This window comes from Fusarium verticillioides, chromosome 5 (genome assembly GCF_000149555.1).
Source record: "Fusarium verticillioides 7600 chromosome 5, whole genome shotgun sequence".
NCBI classification, from domain to species: Eukaryota; Fungi; Ascomycota; class Sordariomycetes; order Hypocreales; family Nectriaceae; genus Fusarium; species Fusarium verticillioides.
In genome coordinates, this window is record NC_031679.1 from 779279 (window position 1) to 799546 (window position 20268).

At 50.9% G+C, this 20268-nt stretch overlaps 10 protein-coding genes across 21 annotated transcripts; 5 read left to right on the top strand and 5 right to left on the bottom strand.

Annotated features, from left to right (window-relative positions):
* Positions 1-508: 508 nt before the first annotated feature.
* FVEG_03155 (hypothetical protein) lies at positions 509-4149 on the bottom strand. 12 transcript variants are annotated; one of them, XM_018890756.1, is made up of 4 exons: positions 2439-4060; positions 1739-2390; positions 827-1628; positions 568-773 (listed from the first exon to the last, which is right to left on the bottom strand). In XM_018890756.1, exon 1 carries the CDS (start codon positions 3589-3591, stop codon positions 2452-2454), a length of 1140 nt encoding a protein of 379 aa, XP_018747136.1. In that variant the 5' UTR covers positions 3592-4060; the 3' UTR covers positions 568-773; positions 827-1628; positions 1739-2390; positions 2439-2451. The 12 variants fall into 12 exon arrangements, with proteins under 12 accessions (XP_018747129.1, XP_018747127.1, XP_018747133.1 ...); XM_018890759.1 differs by having other exon boundaries at positions 509-773; positions 838-1640; positions 1739-4149; XM_018890757.1 differs by having other exon boundaries at positions 509-773; positions 827-1640; positions 1739-4149.
* Positions 726-2504, top strand: FVEG_03156 (hypothetical protein). Its single transcript, XM_018890765.1, has 3 exons — positions 726-809; positions 859-1262; positions 1312-2504. The coding sequence occupies exons 2-3, from the start codon at positions 1166-1168 to the stop codon at positions 2049-2051; spliced, it is 837 nt and encodes a 278-aa protein (XP_018747137.1). The 5' UTR covers positions 726-809; positions 859-1165; the 3' UTR covers positions 2052-2504.
* A 263-nt stretch (positions 4150-4412) lies between the features above and the next one.
* FVEG_03154 (hypothetical protein) lies at positions 4413-6495 on the bottom strand (the record flags this gene model as incomplete). Its single annotated transcript, XM_018890752.1, has 2 exons — positions 4413-6391; positions 6444-6495. The coding sequence occupies 2 exons, from the start codon at positions 6493-6495 to the stop codon at positions 4413-4415; spliced, it is 2031 nt and encodes a 676-aa protein (XP_018747124.1).
* Positions 6496-7165: 670 nt separating this feature from the next.
* FVEG_03153 (hypothetical protein) lies at positions 7166-8641 on the bottom strand (the record flags this gene model as incomplete). Its single annotated transcript, XM_018890751.1, has 2 exons — positions 7166-8281; positions 8336-8641. 2 exons carry the CDS (start codon positions 8639-8641, stop codon positions 7166-7168), a joined length of 1422 nt encoding a protein of 473 aa, XP_018747123.1.
* Positions 8642-9100: 459 nt separating this feature from the next.
* Positions 9101-10117, top strand: FVEG_03152 (hypothetical protein; the record flags this gene model as incomplete). Its single annotated transcript, XM_018890750.1, has 3 exons — positions 9101-9428; positions 9479-9942; positions 9998-10117. 3 exons carry the CDS (start codon positions 9101-9103, stop codon positions 10115-10117), a joined length of 912 nt encoding a protein of 303 aa, XP_018747122.1.
* Positions 10118-10500: 383 nt separating this feature from the next.
* Positions 10501-12564, top strand: FVEG_03151 (hypothetical protein). Its single transcript, XM_018890749.1, has 4 exons — positions 10501-11186; positions 11243-11806; positions 11869-12067; positions 12122-12564. Exons 1-4 carry the CDS (start codon positions 10689-10691, stop codon positions 12403-12405), a joined length of 1545 nt encoding a protein of 514 aa, XP_018747121.1. The 5' UTR covers positions 10501-10688; the 3' UTR covers positions 12406-12564.
* FVEG_03150 (homoserine O-acetyltransferase) lies at positions 12479-13870 on the bottom strand (the record flags this gene model as incomplete). Its single annotated transcript, XM_018890748.1, has 2 exons — positions 12479-13416; positions 13473-13870. The coding sequence occupies 2 exons, from the start codon at positions 13868-13870 to the stop codon at positions 12585-12587; spliced, it is 1230 nt and encodes a 409-aa protein (XP_018747120.1). The 3' UTR covers positions 12479-12584.
* A 238-nt stretch (positions 13871-14108) lies between these two features.
* FVEG_15197 (hypothetical protein) lies at positions 14109-15083 on the bottom strand. Its single transcript, XM_018904320.1, has one exon. It carries the CDS (start codon positions 14602-14604, stop codon positions 14284-14286), a length of 321 nt encoding a protein of 106 aa, XP_018747119.1. The 5' UTR covers positions 14605-15083; the 3' UTR covers positions 14109-14283.
* FVEG_03149 (hypothetical protein) lies at positions 14709-18864 on the top strand (the record flags this gene model as incomplete). Its single annotated transcript, XM_018890747.1, has 4 exons — positions 14709-14714; positions 14793-17078; positions 17141-17437; positions 17491-18864. The coding sequence occupies 4 exons, from the start codon at positions 14709-14711 to the stop codon at positions 18850-18852; spliced, it is 3951 nt and encodes a 1316-aa protein (XP_018747118.1). The 3' UTR covers positions 18853-18864.
* A 622-nt stretch (positions 18865-19486) lies between these two features.
* FVEG_03148 (hypothetical protein) lies at positions 19487-20105 on the top strand (the record flags this gene model as incomplete). The annotated part of the gene is made up of 2 exons (XM_018890746.1): positions 19487-19725; positions 19775-20105. The coding sequence occupies exons 1-2, from the start codon at positions 19496-19498 to the stop codon at positions 20103-20105; spliced, it is 561 nt and encodes a 186-aa protein (XP_018747117.1). The 5' UTR covers positions 19487-19495.
* Positions 20106-20268: the final 163 nt, after the last annotated feature.

Sequence of the window (20268 nt, forward strand, 5' to 3'; positions counted from 1 at the left end):
AGAAATGTAGTAACGTGCCGCATACGAGCCCAGCAAGGATCATCAAGCACGCCATAGTGCTAACAAGAACTAATCGCAGAACTGTTGGTTCGGTTTGGGTGTGCTCTATGGTCATCACTTCTCGGCTCAGTTAGCTGGATCAACATCTTCAGGTACCTGTGGCAAAAAGAAAAAACGACATGCTGAGGCAAACGCGCCTAAGCAAACAGTGCATGCCTACATACTACAAGCGAGGCGCGCAGTCATAATTCGCTGTTGCGCCCGCTGTTCTGACCTTGCATCACCAACTGCAACGGCGTAAACAAAAGGTCCTGGCAGGCAGTCATCCCATTGGTCATCAACATGCTTCATTTCCAGGACAAAAGTGTGTCTGTGACTCGACCTGGACCTGTATCCAGCAACATCGTTCACTGATACAACTGAACATAAGCTTACATATAGTTATTGTTTAAGCTTACTCTCTTGACAACCAGACCGGCTTCTCGATCTTACACTACTTTACCTTGGGGTACGGTGAAGCCAAGTCGGGACCTGTCGTGCTACGGAGAATTATATTCACTGAGAACTCCATAAGATCGACCAGCTAGATTCGATGTAGTTTAGCGTAGGATCGCAGATGTCAAGTTATGCCCTGTTAATTCCCATGCCTCCTCTCTTATCAGTGGAGCTTCTGATATAAGGCGTCTCGGCCTCCTGTTGTTTTGGGATATAGAAGGAATCCGTCTAGTCTGTGTATGTCTACGGCACGGCCGACAAACGCGGTTATGATACCTCTATGATCTAATCAGCCACTCCAGTTGCCTCATTCGGTATATTACACGCCTACAACAAACATACCCGTAGCTAACTTCCGCCAAGAACCTTGCTCTCTTATGTTGTCGCCTGGACTGTTTGGGGTCCAAAATGCGCAAACCTCCTCCGCCGGCACGTTCAGAGTCGTGTTTTGCCCGTTCCTGAGCGCCAAGGATTGTGCCGTGAAGCCGTATTATACGCCATCACCGTCGTTTATTAGTATGGACCGCCACTCTTGAGGCTCGGCGCTTTCTAGCTTTAGTCTGGCGGTCGTGGAAGCTGAATTTCTACTGTACTTGTGCGTGCGTGCACCAAAGCCAAGCTCTATGCCGCTAGCAGGGTGAACGTCCATCTTTTGGCTCTCTCGATTGAAATGGAAGAGCTTGAAGCCTGCGTCCTCTTCCCATCGCCTAAGCAGCAGGAAACGCAGCGTCTCCGCGAACGCAACAGAATCGCCAAGAGGGCATCGAGTATGTTACTACGACCTCACTGCAACTACCTTGTGCTCACAAGCCTTAGGAGCACGCCAACGGCAGCGTGAGCAGCATAGCGACGCTACTGCGGACGCCGCAGTACAGCCAACGCCAACTGCAGAAGCAACTTCGCAGGACTTGGCGCAGCTATTGCATCGGCCACAACACCCTGGTGCAGGTCCAGGTCCAGGTCCAGGTCCAGGTTCAGGTTCAGGCTCAGGCTCTGGTTCTGACTCCGCCTGTCTACGGGCCGAAGCGTCGGAAGACCTTGGCGTCTGGGCACTAGACGGCCCCCTGGATGACCCTACCGCCCTGCCCTGGCCCTCTTCTCTCGATGAGGACTGGCCTGGTTTTAGTGGTTCACTAGTGGACACGCTTAGCCCTCGTCAGCTCTCAGTCTCAGTCTCAGTCCCAGCCCCAGGGATATCTAACCCAGAGCCGCGAGCGCCGCCTGCGTCTTCAAGTTCACTCACCTCTGACTCCAGCGATCTCAACAGTAGACCATCTAGGCTACTCCACATCGCTGCCCGCAATGGAACGACGGGGATTCTCCTCTCGCTAATCAAGGCTGGCGCAGACGTGAACTCGCGCGACTGCTCCGGCACAACTCCCCTCCACATCGCTGTACGCTTCCGACGTGCAAGTGCTCTCGAACTCCTCGTGAATCACGGAGCAAATATCAATGCTCGGGACTCGGCCAACATGACGGCCCTCGAGGTAGCAGTGAGGGCTCAGGACGAAGAGCTCGTCAACGTTCTCCTCTCTGGTGGAGCTGAGCTTCATTAATCAGGCGCTTGACTAGAACAGTCACTTTTTGAGATAGATAATTCTTTTGGTATCCGGGTTGGCAACATAACTAGAGGAGGACGTATGGCAATAAACGAGCTATGACTTTTTTGAACCTGATGGTATGCGGCTTATACTCCTGAACGTCTGGTTTCTCTTTGCTCTTGTGTCTTTGGGTTGTGTCATTTGCGCTTGCGATGGAGCATGATTGGTCACGCTGTATGATACACACAAATGCTCGCAGGGAAGATCAAGGTTGTTCGTCTTGTCAAGTTTGTTTGATGTTGAAAAAGCAGCGATCGTAACGTCATTTACTGGCATCTCAGTCATTGTTCACTTCTGATGAGTATCAGCAAAGTGTCTTGATCTTTTGGATTGATTTTGTACCTTGATGCAAGCCCTAGCCGCCCAAGATACGCGTTGCTAACTCGTCAAAGATTTCTTGCTTTATTTGCTTCATGAAGTATTCATCTTTTCCATTCTCAACCCAAGACAGTCTACGCTCCAGTGACTCAATGTCGTCTCGAATTTCTATTATTGCAACCTCCTCTGTATCTTTCTCATTTCTTTGTGCGGTTTGTAGCGATGCAACCTCTGCCTCAAGATCCTCCTGCCTCTTCTTCAAACGCTCAACCTCTTCACGAAGCTGAGTGTTCTCAGCTCTCAGCTCTATAACCACCTGTGACTGATCTGTAGGCTGGGTAGTCTCAGCTTGCGGCTCGTCGGGCTTTGGCTTCTGGTCCCGGAGCTTAGCATTCTCAGCTGTTAGCTCTCCAACCTTGCTGTGAAATAAGGACTCTAGCTTCTGTAGCCTGTCCCAGACTTGGCTGATGCTATCGGGCGCTTGGGGACTGTCCTGTCGAGGTCGTTTACGTTGATATGAGGGAGCGCTCGGCGGGTGCGAGCTAGTCGCTTTCTCATATGATGGAGGTTTGGGTGGTACGAGTGTTGTAGCCTTTGCGCCGCTGCCACTGAACATGCGCGAAATGTCATACTCGGGGCCAGAAAAGGGCTCGAGCTGACCCTTTGTTGCTCTGTCGCTGATGGAATTGAGTTGGTCGAGGGATAACAGAGAATCCTGGATATATATTCGTAGAGAAGTGACATGGGATAGCTCGTAGAGAGAGTCTAGAACCTTGCCAGAGCGTGGTCGGGCGGCTGATATTGGCTCTTTGAGGTAGCTGGGGACGAGTACGGCGATAGAGTTGCTCAGTTCGAACTCAAGACATGCAGCGCAGCTAAACCGCTGCTTTTTCAAAGAGTCCAAAGCGTCAATGTTTGTAGAGAAGCGGAAACAAGTGATGAATAAAGGGCTAATTCGTAAGAAAACTGCCGCACTACTCGGCTTGTCTTTAAATTTGACAGGAACAACTATCTCGAAATGAGCGCGATGCTTGCCGTGGGTCGAATCGATATGTATCGTGAATCGTATCGGGACATTGTCTGGATCTGGAGTGGCCAAGGAACGCGTCGCGCCCTCCCATTCCCACTCAACGACGGCGGGTGTCTGTTCAATATCGACGCATGATGGAGTCGCCATAGTTCGTGCAGTGAATCACATACCGCTGACTGCCGGGATACTAAATGGTCAGTACAACAAATCTCGGGACTTACCTGCAGCCCCCAAACTCGACAACGCACACCAAAGAGAAGCCGGCTTCGCTGCCAGGCTACCTGTGACCTCCAGATGAAACTGCTAGGTCGCCCCAAACTCCAGATGAACTGCGAGATTTGAGCAGGTCCCTTCTACAAGCCCCGGTTATTCCACGAAGCGAGGCAGAACACGCTTGCTGGGTGGGTATAATCCGGAATTTTGCAACGGCTGTAGCGCGATTCACGGGCTTCTCTCGGTGAGCATTGTTGAGAAAGGGTTCGGTCGGGTCGAAATGAGCGAAAGGCTGATGGGCGAAGTGCGTGAGGACTAAGATGGAAAGAAAGCGAAGGTTTCAGGAGCGGCGATAATTATGGCGAAGGTTGAGAGAGATTGAATGATGGTGATAAGCGTGAATTGTGAACCGCGAACAGGAGGCTAGAGGCAGAAGTTCGGCTTCGGCAAAACGGTTAGTCCGATACCGTCAAGGCAGCCAGAGTGGGGCGGATGTATCAGCTTGATCAAATGACGTCGATGTAGGGATGCCCAGTAATTTATATACAGTCGGAACAGTGTAGATACAGGTACCTACAAAGAGCTTTAAAAGTCTACTCATGTACACCTTTTAAGCGAATGCTGAACCTCCTAACCCTATCGTTCACGGACACCGTCACTCACATCAACCCCATGTATCTCAGATGCCTACTAGGCCGGCTTCCCCCACCACCCACCTCTCATGGAACTTGACTTCTCAGTGCAGCTGTATCATTCTAGCCATGGCCATACCTGTCCCTTACAAAAGCCTCGTAAACTTCCGGGAATTCCTGAGCTAGTTGGAATGCGTGCTCCCGACTATGCGGAGTGTGAAACACCATACACATAGTCCACAACCAATCACCCTCCTTGCCTCCCAATCTCGTCGCAGGCTCTATATACACATGGTGCCGTGCCACATGCTTCGTCAAATGGGGGTGGGTCTTGGCTAGCTCCAATATAGGACTGTGACTGCTGTCCACCGCTTGATGTCCAAGCTGATCTGCCGGATGATCGGGGAACAGGGGCTTGATGCGCTCCAGGCTGACGGGCACGATGCAGTTGATGAGCCACGTGTTGTCGGTGACCTCAGGATGCAGAAATGGAACTGAAAACGCTTCGTATCGAGACCATTCACCGACGGCGCAGAGAACGCCCAGCATCCAAAAGTCGATCCCGCGCGAGATGACGCTGGAGGCTGAACTCATTGGCCCCGGCATCCTGGCATTGACTTCGTGGAGATATACTGGAGTGTCCTCAGAACGTCTGGGCTCTGCTAAAGGCTCAAGGTCCGGAATAGTTGCGCCTTTGGTGAAAGTGTATCTCATGGATGAGTTGCAAATTCTGGCCTCACAGTGAAACACGCCAGTGTCGAAGCCCATTTTACGAACTGCCGAGACAACCTCGTCTGTGATGGCCCGCTGCTCATTCTCAGGGAGCCTCGAGGGCACAGCCGCCTGCGACTCTGTGAAGAGCTTTCCTGTGGGATCCTCCGCAAGGTCTGCGGAGCAAGGAAAGTCGTCTACAATCTCAGTATACAGAACCCGGCCCTTGAAGAGGACGATGTTGCAATCTACTTCAGGCCCATCGATGTATGGTTCGACGACAACCCTCAGGTCAGGAAGCTCTTGGCTGACGATGAGAGATTTCTCGACGGCTTCACGCAGCTGCGGGGCGTTGTTTGCGCGGTAGACTCCCCAGCTGCTCAGTCCGGCGACTGGTTTGCATACAACCGGGAAATTGACGGATTTAGGAGACTGCAGTCTCGAATCCAGCTCTTTGAGGCTCTGTACCGTGAAGAAGTCTTTCTCGTCGGGATCGAGCATCTGGCGCGTGCGATACTTGTTTGTTGAAATCGAGTAAGCCTCTGGTCCTGGTGTATAGAGTCCGAGCTCTCTCGCTGCTTTGGCCGTCGGCACCATGAACATATCCCACGGCCCTATGAGGCCATCTATTGGATCTGGGTATGCCTTGACCGCATTGACGATTCTTTTCCAGAAGCCATCGTCTGTCGTCATGTCCATATTGATATAGCCATCCATCAGATACTCCTGTGGTGGCTTGTCATCCTTGGACCACGGGCCAGAACTCATGACTACGACTTCGATACCCAGCGCCTTCGCATTAGCCCATGCCGCTCTCTTGGCCGCTATGCGACTCCATATCAGGAAGCATATGCGCCGCTTGCGGATGGGCTCTGGCGAGATAAAGGGAAAGGAAAGCCTTCGTGTGAGTTCAAACTCAAGTTTGTCGATAGCCTCATTGCACAGTTCCAGAGGGGATATAATAGCACCTATCGATGCTTCCAAGGTCTTGAATACGCCATCAATGTTGCTCATGGAATCGGAAGGAGCTGTTATCTCCTGAAGTGGCGAGAGAAATGACTTGGTCGAAGAAACCAGGGCACAGTCTGCCACACGAAAGGCCCAAGGGTCGGCATGCCCTGCAAAGCCGCTCACTCTAGGAACCTGGAAGACACACATGCCTTCTTCTTGCGCGATGCATTCCTGGAGAAGCGCGGCGATGGCTGAATTTTGACTCTTTCTAAACTGAGAAGCATTCGACTGAGTATCATTGTTCGAGATCCACACCCCGGGACCAAGGGAGGTCTCCAGTGGTTCTGAGTTGCGAACTTTGGGCGCAAGGTACAAATTATGGAATTGCTGAGCCTCGTTCCCGCTTTGTTGTACATATCGCCACTCACACTCGATTGAGACTGACGGAAGCCCGTTAGCATGAATGTCTGTGTTCTGATCAGATAAACTGACCTTGGTTGTCTGGCAAGTTCAGCCAGATGTGGAGTCGTGTTTGTTCGGCCATTGCTAAAATCGGACGTGGGTGAGAAACATGTGTCTGGATATCGTATTGATGTCTAAGTTGTGGGCTAGAAGTGTTATTTGCAGTTGAGATTTGTGGCTGTGAGCTTATTCCAGCAGAGAGAACCTAGTGTCTGGATATCAAGACTCAGATAGTTGTTCCCAGGATCTTATGTTTGAAGTCCACCCTACGCCACAAACACACATCACGTTTCATTACGCAATGAAAGTACTGGGTAACAGGCCCAAGGGGCTCTGTTCACGCGGGGCATTCTGACAATGCATGGTCACGCTGCACGTTGACTTGTGCACAACCAACGGCAGCTTCGACAGCATTCGTCCAGAGGGCTTTCAGGGGTAGTCAGCCTCTGGCTGGCCTGACATTGCGTTTATGGCTGTCCACCTACGAAATACCACTCCATGAGCATTCTGATGACGCAAGCCTGGAATCGTCACTAAGGCACATTTTCTACAGAAATCAACAGTCGTGCTCTCCCAGGTACAGTACGCCACAATAGCTTTCAGGACTTTGTAGTTTTTCCAAACATGTGTGATACTCTTGATTCTCTACCCTTTTATTCAAAGGAACACGGCTATCTTATATCTCTTCTGCGTTTGTGCTTCCCAAATTCATGACAACAATTAAATTGAATGATGAATCCAAAATGAATCAGTTAGGTTCTGAGTGGCACTGCGTCAAATGCTTGCTGGAAATCAGCAATGAGATCGTCCACCTTTTCAATACCAAGGGACAACCGGAACAAATCCTCATACACACCCATTGCCTCATTCTGCTCAGCAGAACATCCCTTATGCGTCGTCGACCAGTGATGCCCTACAGTAGTCTTTGCATCCCCCACATTAGGCGTATTCGAGATAATCTCAAATGAATCCACAACATCAAATGCCATGTCCACCGTCCCCTTGAACCCAAAGGTCATGACAGTTCCAAATCCTTTCAGGTACTTCAAGGCGAGCTGGTGATACGGGTGGTCTTCAAAGCCCAAGTACTTGACCCAAGCGATGCGCGGGTGGTTGCGCAGCCAAGACGATATGAACAGAGCGTTACGGTGCTGGCGCTCACAGCGAAGCGAAAGGGTTTCGACGCCGATGAAGAGCTGCTGCGCTGCCTGCGCACCGAGACAAGCTCCTGTATCGCGCATGAACTCCCATCGCAGGAAGCTCATGTATGCCTCGTTGCCAAACTGGTCGTAGAGGCTGGTGTCCGTGCCTTCGCGGCCTCTCTTTGCGTGAAGATGAGGATAACGAGCTGCATTGGACTGCCAGTCAGAAACACCAGTCTCTATGACAACTCCCCCCAACGTGGTTCCATGACCACCGATCCATTTGGTAGCTGAGTGGATGATAATGTCGACACCGAATCTCGCTGGCTGGCAGAAGAAGCCAGCAGCTGAAAAGGTAGCATCGACGATCAGAGGAATCCTTGCACGTCGGGTAATGGCTGAAAGACCCTCCAAGTCTGCTACTGCGAACTTGGGATTGCTGATGGTCTCAGTGAAGACGAACTTGGTCCTCTCATCAATCGCCGCTTCGACCTTTTCTAGGTCATTTGTATCCATGATGCGACACTCTAGACCCATGGCAGGGAGGATGACTTCAAATTGATGATATGTTCCACCGTGAACAGAACCGCTCACAACAGCATTATCACCAACAGTCACCAAGGATTGCGCGACTGTCAAAATTGCAGCAGCACCGCTTGCGAAGCTAAGAGCGTCTTTCCCGAGCTCCAGAGCGGCCATGCGCTTTTCGAAGCCGACATTACTTGGCTTCACATTCGTCAGTCACCATTTTACTGGATTGGAAAATCAGAAAGTACTCACGTTGGAAAGTCGGCTGTACATGTAAAACTGGCTCCTCGGGCCATCTGAAAAGCTGTAGGCATCCTCGATGCTCTTGGATGACTTGAAGCGGAATGATGCCGAGTTGTAGATTGGCAGGGAGCATTGCCCATGGGCTGTTTCATTCTCGAGACCAGAATGGACCTGAAGAGTATCAAAATGCCACTTGCGGGTAGCCTTTGACACTACTTTTGACGTAGATGACCCGTTGGAGTTGTGTTCACCATTCTTAGTGGTGCTGCTTGTGTACGCTCTTGTGGCCTCGTCTAAGGTACTCGAGGGACTCATATTGATGGATTTATCGATATAGACTTGACCAGAATATGCAGTTACCTAGACAGGCGACTTGAGCAGTATCAGAGCCATAAATCGACCGGCCTGTTCAGAGGTTCTATGCAGGATGAGGCGTTGATGTGGCGAATGACCCTGCAGATTCGTGTCTGTATCTGGTATGATGGTAAGCTTCCTGACCGCGATCTACTGCTGGTCAAAGACCTTGCAGGATCCCCGGGAGTATATGACTGTGCAGCTCTGTCAATCGCAGGCAGACTGAGTCTCTGACTAGACGAATAACTGGTGATTGAAAATCAGCTCCCCCTGGAACTGTGAAGTTGAAAACACATGCGAAAGAGGACTGAATGACCATTTCGTCGCGAACTACAAACTGACTACAAACGCTTCATTGCAAGTGTTTTATCACACTCAATCTATCATTTTGCCCCAGTCTCATTTTTACCCTCCGCAACGATGACCACTGACTCAATAATCCCGGGCCGAGACTTGGAAGCCGAAGCTCAAGTCTATGTAAAGACCATGGTAGAAAACATCAAGGCTGCAAAAGTCTTATGCCCCTTGGACACGCCCGAAAAGACCGATCAGGTCGTCCCATTCTGGGAACGGTTTTACAAAGTCATAGGCTTCACGACCCTCGACATTGAGCTGGAGACAGCGGTTCTCGCTCATCCAGACATCTTGGGCCTCATGCCAGATATCAGATATGTCATGGGAGAGTGCGAGGGTGCATTGGAAGTGACGTGGGCGGACAGGGTTGCAGCTGCGCAAAACGCAACTGACGGTATGAACCTGAGCACTTACTGTGCATCCTCACTAATTGGTCCCATCCAGCTTGGCAGGTCTTTAACACCACTCCGATTCATGAATTCTATGAATATGTGCTCAAAGCTGAGTGGTCAGGCCTCCTATCCGTCATGGACAAGGCTCCCGAGTCCATAGCCATCCTGGGATCTGGTGCAATGCCAGAGACAGCTGTCTGGGTGACTAATTGGGCCAACAAGCAAGCCAAAACTGTGCGAATCCACAGTCTGGAGCTTCTCCCCGATCGTCTAGAGAAGAGCATCAAGGTCCTGGACAGCCTTTGCGAGGACACGCAGCACTGCACATTCGAGGCGGGCGATATCAAAGACGCTCCTCAGGACCTCCGCGAGCATGATGTTGTTTACTTCAACGCGGCAGTTGGATCAACGACGCTAGAGAAGGAGGATATCCTGCTCAGCGTGGTGTCTCGCATGCGATCGGGAGCATTTGTGCTGACCCGAAGCACCCATTCTATCAAGACCATGGCATATCCTGTAAGTTTTGTTACACAAGTTGAACGGGGCGAGAGGCGACTAACCGTTGATACAGCCAGCCAAGATTCAGACTCAGCGTCTGGTGAAGAGATTGCGACCAGTCCTCACATGCCAGTTGAATGGCGAGCCTGGGAAGAACGCGAATGCGAGTTTTATCATTTCTAGGGTAGTTTAGTATGGGTCACTCTCGCATCTTCGGTATCCTGTGGGATTCTCCGTTGCTTTAACCCTTTACATCTGAAAGGATGACCGCCTTGGTGCACTCAGTCATGTTGGTTCCCGTACTAGCCCGTCAATTACAGAATGTGAGCACCAGCCAATATCAGCGTTGGCCAATGTATCTCCCAACATACTGAATAGCGGCAAACAGGGAATGATAGGACATAAATACTTCAAGTACCAGGTAGTAAATGAAGTACCAAGAGCGCTATCCAAATGGAACAAGGGAAACTGTTGAGTATCCAAGACGGCACGTGACATCCGTGACGCTGCTCATAACACCGCGGGTTGATGATGACCTGTCATACGTATCCGGGCTGTAATCAACTTCACCCTTGACACACCCACAAAAGTTCTCGCTGTTGGCTGTGATGTCACTTCAATTGCATAGACCCATGCTTGTCTTATCTCCCGTCTCAGTCACCCCCCTAGTCAAGGCATTAATCGCCATGCGCTCTCAATCAACAGCACGTCTTTCTTCAACTTCTCTCTTTTCCTACATCCTCATGAGTTTCATCAAGTAAAAAATGCACCAACATCGCGAAAATGGGCACGGGGACCACGTCAATGAAGAGACAGCCCTCCTCTCACCGCAGCCCGAAGAACCAAGCAGCGAACCCAGGCCAATTGAGAACTTGAATACGCACCGCACTCGCTGTTCATGGCCATGGATCTACGTCGTGGTGCTCTGCATCGTCCTCGCAGTCATTTCAGACGTTGGCGAATCTCTCTACGCTGCGCCAAGAGTGCGGCTCTTTGAGTCCGTTGCCTGTACCCGCCACTATCTACGGCACGATCCGTCGTTGGTGGACCGTGACGGGTCTGTCCCCGAGCGCCTCTGTAAGATCGACCCAGTGCAGGACAAGGTTGCTTCGGTCGTGGGCTGGCAGTATTTTTTCGATGCCATTCCCGCAATCCTGCTTCCAATCCCTTATGGCTACGTGGCAGATTTGCGTGGACGTAAATGGATTCTGGTATTAGCCTTGACTGGGTATACTTTGTCCTGGGCGTCGACCCTGTTCTTTGTGAGTATCGCCAAACTTATATTCACATTCTAATAGTATTGACCATATTTTCGAAGGTCGGGGTCCTGCATTTACCTTTGAACGTGGTCTGGCTATCGTCACTCTTCTTCATTATCGGAGGTGGCCCAACAACTGGCACAACCTTACTCACTACAGTGGTTGCTGATGTTGTGCCAGCAGAGGTCAGGAGTACCGTGTTCTTTTATCGCTTTTGCACCGACCTTGTCGCAGATCTGATTGTCCCTCCAATCACCTCGATGTTGATGCACAAGAACACATGGATCCCTCTCCTGCTGGCAGTGGCCTTCCAAGGACTTAGTGTTATTTTAGCACTTGGCTTACCGGAAACACTGCCAGTGGTTGAATCTAATAGATCTCGTGAGGACGCCAATGGCATCTCTTCGGATTACACAATCAATGAACAGGCAGAGATACCATCCAAGAGTGACGGCAAATGGGGTAGCTGGCTTACTCGTAACAAAGACTCGTTCGATTTCGTCATTACAGACAGAGCCCTGTCCGCCCTTGTCTTTACTTTCCTCATTTCCAAGGTCGGCCGCCAAGCTACTAACATACTCTTCCAATATGTGTCGAAGCGATATGGATGGACTTTAGCGCAGGTGAGTTCATACTCTCTAGACCCATTGGCGCGAATGAACTTTTGACACATTTCGACATCTAGGCAGGATTTCTCATATCACTACGGGCAGGCGTAAACATTGCGCTGTTCACAGTCATACTGCCTCTCGTTGCTACATACGCACTCGTAAGCTGGAGCGCAACCTCTCGAGACCTTTGGATCGGCAAGACAAGCATCATCCTCTTGGTTCTAGGCAGTTTGATCATATTCTTGTCAGAGACCTCAGTCGGCATGATAATTGGTAAGCCAGGAATTTCTGAGGCATGCCACATCTAGAAACTAAACATCCTTTCAGGACTCATTATATCCACCTTGGGCTCGGGCTTTGCGCCGACCATGCGCAGCCTAGCAACCAGCCTTGTAGAGTCTCGGCACCCCAACGCGACAAGCGACATAGGGCGGCTCTATGCGCTTATTTCAGTCGCAGAAGGAATAGGAAGCTTGGTGGCAGGCCCAGGAATGGCTTTGGCCTTCCGCGTTGGTATGAGTTGGGGCCAAGTCTGGCTCGGACTGCCCTTTGGATTCGCTGCTTTTCTCTTCGCTTTAGTCTCGATAATTGTATTCAGCGTCAAGATCTAGATTATGGTACTTTTATGCGGCTTGATTGGAATAGATTTATGGCAATATTCGGATTTGAACTACCTATACAGACGGTTGCTTTTATCACCACGGTCACGATATGCACCACCACCAACGATGACGTCTCAAAGCAAGTCGGCCGCAGAACAAGATTTGGTCTATTATAACAAGTGGAACATTTATTCTATCGATGTCTGTAGGTCATGATCCGAGCCGAAGAATGATCGCAACAATCCATTGAGCTGTTCACCTTCGATGAGAAACGCATCATGCCCATCGTCGCTCTGGAGCGTTGCAAAAGTTGCATTCTTCAAACCCTGGGACAAGAAAATTTGCTCAGAGAGTGGGTAGAGACCATCAGTAGGGACCCCGACAACCAATGTGCGCTGTCGAATCTGACCGAGGACTTTGAGCATAGCCTCATCATCTGAAAACCCCGGGTACCGGCCACGGGCGATGTCATGGGAATCGATCTTGTCCAAGATATGCAGGTAGCAGTTGGCGTCAAAGCGAGCATTGAACTTTTCTCCTTGATAACGCAGATAGCTTTGCGCCAAGAATATACCCGACTTGTCATAGTGCCCATCATCTCGCGCTGCACACTGCACATCGACCGCGAATGGCACACGGTTACCGTTGACTTTCGAGAGCATCTTATTGGGCGCCGCGTAAGTCTCCAACCTGCGTCTTCCGAATCGCTTTTCGAAAGATGAGTGCGTTCGGTACGATATCATGGCTGCCATGCGTGCAGCCGCGAGGCCATCTCGAGGAGGATCGTCACCGTAGCGCCCACTACGGAACTTGGGATCGGACTTTATGGTTGCCCGTTGGTTCTCACTCCAGGCTATGGCCCAAGGACTTTGTCTGGCTGCGGTCGCGACGAGAACCATGGATCGTACGAAATGCTGGCCAAGCAATGCCCACTCCAGCGCCATCATGCCGCCCATGCTGCCTCCTATAACGCAATATATCGATCGCACCCCGAGCAATTCAACGGCTATCTTTTGGATTCTATTCGGGAAAGCGAGTCAGCCTTTAGCTACGCCTAGACTAGAGCGTATACTTACCGTACATCGTCACGAATAGTTGTTTTCGGGAACGTGTGTCCATAATAAGATGCACTGCCTGGTCTTACAGATAGCGGGCTCGATGAGCCATATGGACTTCCTAAGGAATTGCAGCAGATGATGCAGAACCTGTTGGGATCAAGGATTGGGTTCTCAGGACATGATAAAAGCGGTGACCACCAGTCCGCAGCATCAGCACTGCCGGAAAGTGCGTGGCATATGATGACGGCATTGGTTTTCTGAGTGTTAAGTCGACCCTTTACAGTGAAGGCCACCGTCGCGTTGGTCAGGACTTCTCCTGACTCAAGCATGAACCTATCAATCGTCGTGTATAGCTGCGTTGGCAGCTGGTCCTGCATTGCATGTTGACCGCCTTGCCATCGAATCAGTGATTGCATGTAATTAGAGGGCTGCTTGACGTACTGCTTGACGTGATAGGTGATGGAAACGGTTCGTCTACTGTCATTGCACCAGTGGTATACAATTGTTCCAGATGTTATGGGTAATGCAGCCGCTTTGATCCACCAGCTTCATCACATGAATGGAACTCAACTACAAAGACATTTGAAGTACATGCCTAAAGTACTTACTGACACGGGATTCAAACTCTACTAACAGATCATTTTGGTTCAAACGCATGTATAGACGTGCATGTTGACAAAGGTTCAGGGTAAGTTGTAAGGCCAAGACGGCTCGGTCCGTTATCAGTGACTGTGCATTAGCGCGATGACCTTGCATTGACTGGGATGTTGACCTTGCAGGTGGAGGTTCCAAGCTACGACCTCTCATGAGGGAAGAGAAGAGGTGCTTGTCAACAACCAACAGCTATTCCGGAGCATGACCTCCGATTTTGTTCGTGGGTGTAGCCAACAATGGAACTTATGAGAGATGTCTTGTTGGGGAGACGGGCACGTGAAATACGTGGTCGCAAACATACGTGATGTGATGAATGGCATTGTGCCGTGCCATATAGGTAAAGCGCCAAAGTCAGGCTCAATCTGAGGTCTTGAGGGTATTGCCACTGCCACCTATTCTCCCATCCATTGCAACCGTCCCCTGCGGGCGTGATACCTACAGGCCTTGTGCGCATCAGCATCAGTCTGGCAGATGCGCTCTCAGTGGCCGAGGCCATTCGGCCAACACCATGTCCCTGACATTCCTGAGAAGAGGGAGGTGACTGCGGAACAAGATGCAGGTTTCTTGAGCAAACTTTGGTTTGCTTGGCTCAGTCCGCTCATGACCGTGAGGCTATACCCGCCTGTCTATCTATGTTGTATATGTAATGTTTCTACGTGCTGACAGTTAGAACTTATGTTGTAGATCGGATACCGGCGTCACCTGGAACGCAATGATATCTGGACAGTGTCAGACGCAAGGTTGATGGATACGCTCCAGCCCAGTCTTGACACCGCTTTTCGAAAACGAGTATTGGCTCGCAATCGCCTTCCTCTCCTATGGGCGCTCTACGAAGTCTTCAAGTTTGACTTTTGGCTCGGCGCTGTCAGTCAGTTCGTCGTGTCGACTCTACAAGTGATGACGCCTTTCACGCTGCGATTCCTTATTGAGTGGGTTCAACATGCCTACCCCGACGGACACGACACACGCGGCTCTAAGCCGGTAGCAGTTGGCATAGGCTATGTCATCGGTATAGCAATCTTGCAGATGCTTCAGACTTTCGCCTCGAGTCAGTTTTACTATCGGGGCATGTTACTCGGTGGACAGACACGCAGCGTTCTGATAGCTATGGCGTTCAATAAGTCACTGAAACTGTCCAATAGGGCCAAGGCTGGAGGTCAAACAGGGAGTGAGGGTTCGAGTCCATACGATGATGTTCCTTGTCGGGTAGATGAGAAAGGCTGGTCCAATGGGCGTGTGATGAGCCTGGTCTCCAATGACACCGCCCGAATCGAGCAGGCTTTGGCAGCTTTCCACCTTTCATGGCTTTCCCTCTATCAGCTCATATTAACAGTCGGACTCTTGGTTTACAACCTGGGCTGGACAGCTCTACCAGGAGCAGCCACTCTCATCTTTGGTCTCGCTGCAGTGACATACGCGACGAGACCGCTGGTAGCAAGCCGGAATCGCATCAACATAGTCACTGACCAGCGAGTCACACTTACGCAAGAGATTCTCCAGAGTATTCGTGTCGTGAAGTACTTTGGCTGGGAGGGATTCTTTCAAAGCCGACTTGGAAACATCAGAGCGTCTGAGACTCGAGCCTTGCGTATCATGCACCTGATCAGGTGCGCTGTAGGAACCCTCGCTCAGTTTCTACCTGTTCTTGCCATCATGATCACGTTCATTGTGTACGCGGTGGTGAATGGCAGTCTTGATCCAGCGGTTGTCTTCTCGTCATTAGCGATGCTGTACCTGCTCCGCGTACCGACCAACTGGCTCCCCGTATCCTTGAGCCTTGCTGCCGACGCAGTCCAATCGATCAAGAGGATCGAGTACTTTCTTCTCGCGGAAGAAGTACAAGCGCATACCGTTCCAGATGCCAGCCTTGCTCCAGCTGTCAAACTCAGCAATGCATCTTTCACGTGGGAGAGCCCACCAGCAAACGAGGAGGGTGTGGCTAAAGAGAACAAGAACCGCCTGTCGAGAGCTATAAGAAGACATCGAGCAGGGCTTGAAAAGAAGGAAGCCGAAACTTCAGATACAGAAATCCGCCCAGTCCGGGATAGGGACGTGCCGTTCTCGCTGAACGATATTTCCTTAGAATGTGAGAAAGGCGAGCTCATCGGCATCATCGGAGGTGTTGGATCTGGCAAGACGTCCCTTCTTAGCGCTCTCGCGGGAGATATGAGGCAGACGGGTGGCATTTTGCAGTTTGCCGCTGACAGGGCTTATTGCCCACAGTATGCTTGGATTCAAAACGCCAGTGTGCGAGACAACATCACCTTCGGGAAGCCTTTCAATCAGAAGCTTTATTCCGATGTGGTACACGCCTGTGCTTTATTACCGGACTTTGAACTCCTTCCACATGGCGATATGACAGAAATTGGTGAGAGAGGTGTGACTCTGTCAGGGGGGCAAAAGCAACGCATCAACATCGCCCGCGCGATATACTCTGACGCTGGCATCGTGATACTCGACGATCCACTCTCTGCGGTAGATGCGCATGTAGGTACACATATCTTTAACGAGGCCATCTGCGGTTTGCTCAAGGATAAATGCCGGTTCCTAGCAACTCACCACCTTCATCTCCTGTCCCGGCTTGACAGAATCATCTGGATGGTCGACGGACGTATTGAGGCCATGAGCACCTATGAGGAATTGATTAAATCTCACCCTGCCTTCGCTAGCCTGGTCGCCGCTGGAGGACATCAGCAAAAGGAGGCTAATAGCACTGAAGACAAGAAGGGTGATTCCGTGGGCCCCAACAACACAACGACGAAAGCCGAGGTTTTGATGCAGGAAGAGGCCAAGATTGTTGATAGCGTTCCCTTCTCCGTATATGTTTCGTGGTTGCGGGCTTCTGGCTCCCTGTGGAATGGCCTTGCCATGGTGGTTGGACAGCTCCTTTTCCGAGCGTCAAGCATTCTGGGAGGCTTATGGCTTTCATGGTGGGTGGACAACAAGTACGGCCTTACCCGTGGTCAGAATGTAGGAGTTTCTCCCTCCAATATCATGAAACTTGAGCAGATCCACTGACGAGCACAAACCAGATCGGCATATACGCCGGCCTGAGTCTCGCTCAATGCGTTCTAGTGTTCTCGTCTTCTCTCATCACCTGCTTGGTATGTATCAAATCGAGCCAGGTCATGTCGAACAATGCGCTCTGGCAGACTCTCAGGGCACCCATGTCTTTCTTCGACACCACCCCTCTTGGTCGTATCATATATCGCTTTACAAGAGACATTGATGCGCTGGACAACAACCTGGTCGTTGCTGTGCAGCAACTCCTAATCAACGTAGCAGCGCTTCTGGGCTCCTATGTTCTCATCGTTGCCTACTTCTACTATGTAAGTTATCTTTCACCGCTTCTTTTTCCTATAATCAAGCTGATGAATAGCAGTTTGCCATCGCGTTAGTGTTTGGCGCGACAGCACTCTGGTGGTGTATCTCTTATTACAGGAGCAGTGCGCGGGAGCTGAGGCGACACCAACTGATACTCGATGGTGTGGTCTTTGCTCGTCTCAATGAAGCTCTTATTGGGGCTGCTTGTATACGGGCCTATGATCGGGAGCTGCAGTTCGTCAAATTGGTCCATGAAGCCATCGATGACATGGACAGTGCCAACTTTCTGACATTCGCCAGCCACAATTGGCTATCTGTTCGGCTCGACAACATTGGCATCCTACTGAACTTGGTCACTGGTATTCTCGTGGTCACTAACGCACTACCTGTTGCTCTTAGTATCTCGGGTCTGCTTCTGACTTACAGTATGTCCATGGTTGGCATGATGCAGGTCGTGGTTAAGTATCTGATCGAGGTCAACAACTCCATGTCGAATACAGAACGTCTGTTTCAGTACACAAACTCTCTGCACCAGGAAGCTTCTCTCGATGGCGCCAGCGTGCGTCCTTCTTGGCCGGAGCACGGAGCCATAGAGTACGAGGCCGTTCAGATGCGCTACCGCCCTGGTCTTCCGCTGGTGGTCGATAACTTCTGCCTCAGGATCGCTGGGGGTGAGAGACTCGGGATCGTTGGCCGCACCGGTGCTGGAAAAAGCACCATTCTGTCAACCCTCTTCAGACTGACAGAGATTTCTGGCGGGCGCATTACCATCGATGGTGTCGACATAGGCCAGATTGGTCTTCACCGGCTCCGAAGCGCTTTGGCGATCATTCCACAAGATCCCACTCTCTTCCAGGGCACTATCCGCTCGAATTTAGACCCTTTCAACAAGCACACAGATACTGAGCTATGGCATGCTCTCCGCAAGGCGCATCTCCTCCCAGACAGCGAAAAGCCACTCGCAATACCTGAGGGAGAAGCCCTGACAAGCAGTGTCATGGAGGGGGAGGACCCGGACAATACTGACTCTGGCAAACCTCGAGAGACGCGCGTGACACTTGACACAGCCGTCGAAGCCGAAGGCCTCAACTTCTCCCTTGGGCAGCGGCAGCTGATTGCGCTTGCTCGAGCGCTTCTTCGTAATACGCGTATTGTGCTGGTGGACGAGGGGACGAGCAGTGTTGATCCTGAGACCGATGCACTCGTGCAAGAGACACTGGCGACTGGTCTAGAAGGGAAGACTCTGATTGCTATTGCGCATCGTCTTCGTACCGTGATTCAGTACGACCGAGTGTGTGTTATGGATAAGGGTAAGATTGTTGAGCTGGGGGCGCCATTGGAGTTGTGGGAACAAGGGGGCATTTTCAGGGCTATGTGTGATAGTAATGGTATTACTCGGGAGATGTTCACGAGTGTCTAGTTAGCACAGGCAGCATGTAAAAGATATTCAAACCATGAATATGTACCAGAATATATCTTGACATCACCTTGTGCTTTGAAGATGGTGTCCACTTTCTCTCCGAGGGAACTATCAGCCGATCTCCCTTACAACTTTATATATGGGCTTCTTTACAACAAGCCTCACTTGTTATACGAAAAAGGTTTGGGGAATATGACAGTGTGGTATTTTACAAATCTACTGCCCAAGATTAATAAGTCAAGTTACATTTCTTCTCCGGAGATCGCTCGGGTTCCTGGGATGCACCTGGATAAGCACTGTCCGCCAAGGCGATGTCGTGTGAGGCCCCTTCACGATAGATCTCGATTTATAGGCAAAACTCGTTCTTTTCAAGGCAAACGATTCCTTCGTCTCCATCGAAATGGGTCAGAGGCGGCTTGTGCTCGCTCAGTTCCCACAATTCAATCGCCGCGATGAAATCATCGAGTGAAGGATATGATTTCATATGAATGACATCACAGTTACCTCTTCACCACTACAAATAAGGGACTTTCTAGGAACAAATACCTTAGTTTCTCTGCATCGCAATCTTTACTACGTTCTCATCATAACAAATCACACAAACTCATCTTCTACTTCGTCACAAACAAATTCGCACTTCAAAATGACCAACTACGAGCAGATCGCCAAGGAGGCCGAGATGGACCTCAACACCTACCAGGCCAAGACCGGCAACGCTCGTCCTCAAGACATCGAGGGCGCTGGTGTTAACCCCCATGCTGAGAACAAGTTTGAGAGTGCTCAGGTTGAGTTTGGCGATGAGCTGAGCACAAACGCTGGCTACAACAAGCGCATCCCCCCCAGCGAGGGTGGCATCGTCGACGACAAGGGCCGGTAAGCATCATCAACCAAAAGCATCACTTTCAATTTCTAACTTTTCCAGACAAGCCCGTGGTCAGCACTACGAGGGTGAGGGCGGCCCTCTCGACAAGCTCGCCAAGGCCAACGACGAGCGCGGCGGCTACAATGACAACGATGTTGTCGGCGCCAACGTCACCAAGACTTCCGGCCTCGGGGCCGCTGACGATCTCGCCTCCAAGGGCCAGGAAGCTCAGCGCGCAAACGTAGGCCGCAACCCTCCCGGCCCCGGTGGCTCTCAGTACAAGGGCGAGGACTACTACCAGCCCGAGAGTGTTCCTGACAGCATCTCTGCTGAGGGTAACATTGCTCCCGACAGTGTGATTGAGTCTAGCCGAGAAGCTGAGCGGCCTTGAGCGACACAAAAAATGGAATGGAAATGGTACGGATGGGTTAATAGCGGGCGCTTGTATGATATGATATGTTCATAATTTGAACCGCCATGATTTACGACCTCAATATTTGTGCTCCTGTCGCATCGTGATCGTTGTATAAGTTAGGTGAAGCTTCGGTGAATAA

Coding starts and splice junctions, on each gene's coding strand:
- FVEG_03151 (XM_018890749.1), top strand. CDS start 10,689: ATGCACCAACATCGCGAAAATGGGCACGGGGACCACGTCAATGAAGAG. Junction 11,187..11,242: donor GGGCGTCGACCCTGTTCTTT/GTGAGTATCGCC, acceptor ATATTTTCGAAG/GTCGGGGTCCTGCATTTACC. Junction 12,068..12,121: donor CTCAGTCGGCATGATAATTG/GTAAGCCAGGAA, acceptor ACATCCTTTCAG/GACTCATTATATCCACCTTG.
- FVEG_03156 (XM_018890765.1), top strand. CDS start 1,166: ATGGAAGAGCTTGAAGCCTGCGTCCTCTTCCCATCGCCTAAGCAGCAG. Junction 1,263..1,311: donor AATCGCCAAGAGGGCATCGA/GTATGTTACTAC, acceptor CACAAGCCTTAG/GAGCACGCCAACGGCAGCGT.
- FVEG_03155 (XM_018890759.1), bottom strand. CDS start 3,591: ATGGCGACTCCATCATGCGTCGATATTGAACAGACACCCGCCGTCGTT.
- FVEG_15197 (XM_018904320.1), bottom strand. CDS start 14,604: ATGGCCTCGGCCACTGAGAGCGCATCTGCCAGACTGATGCTGATGCGC.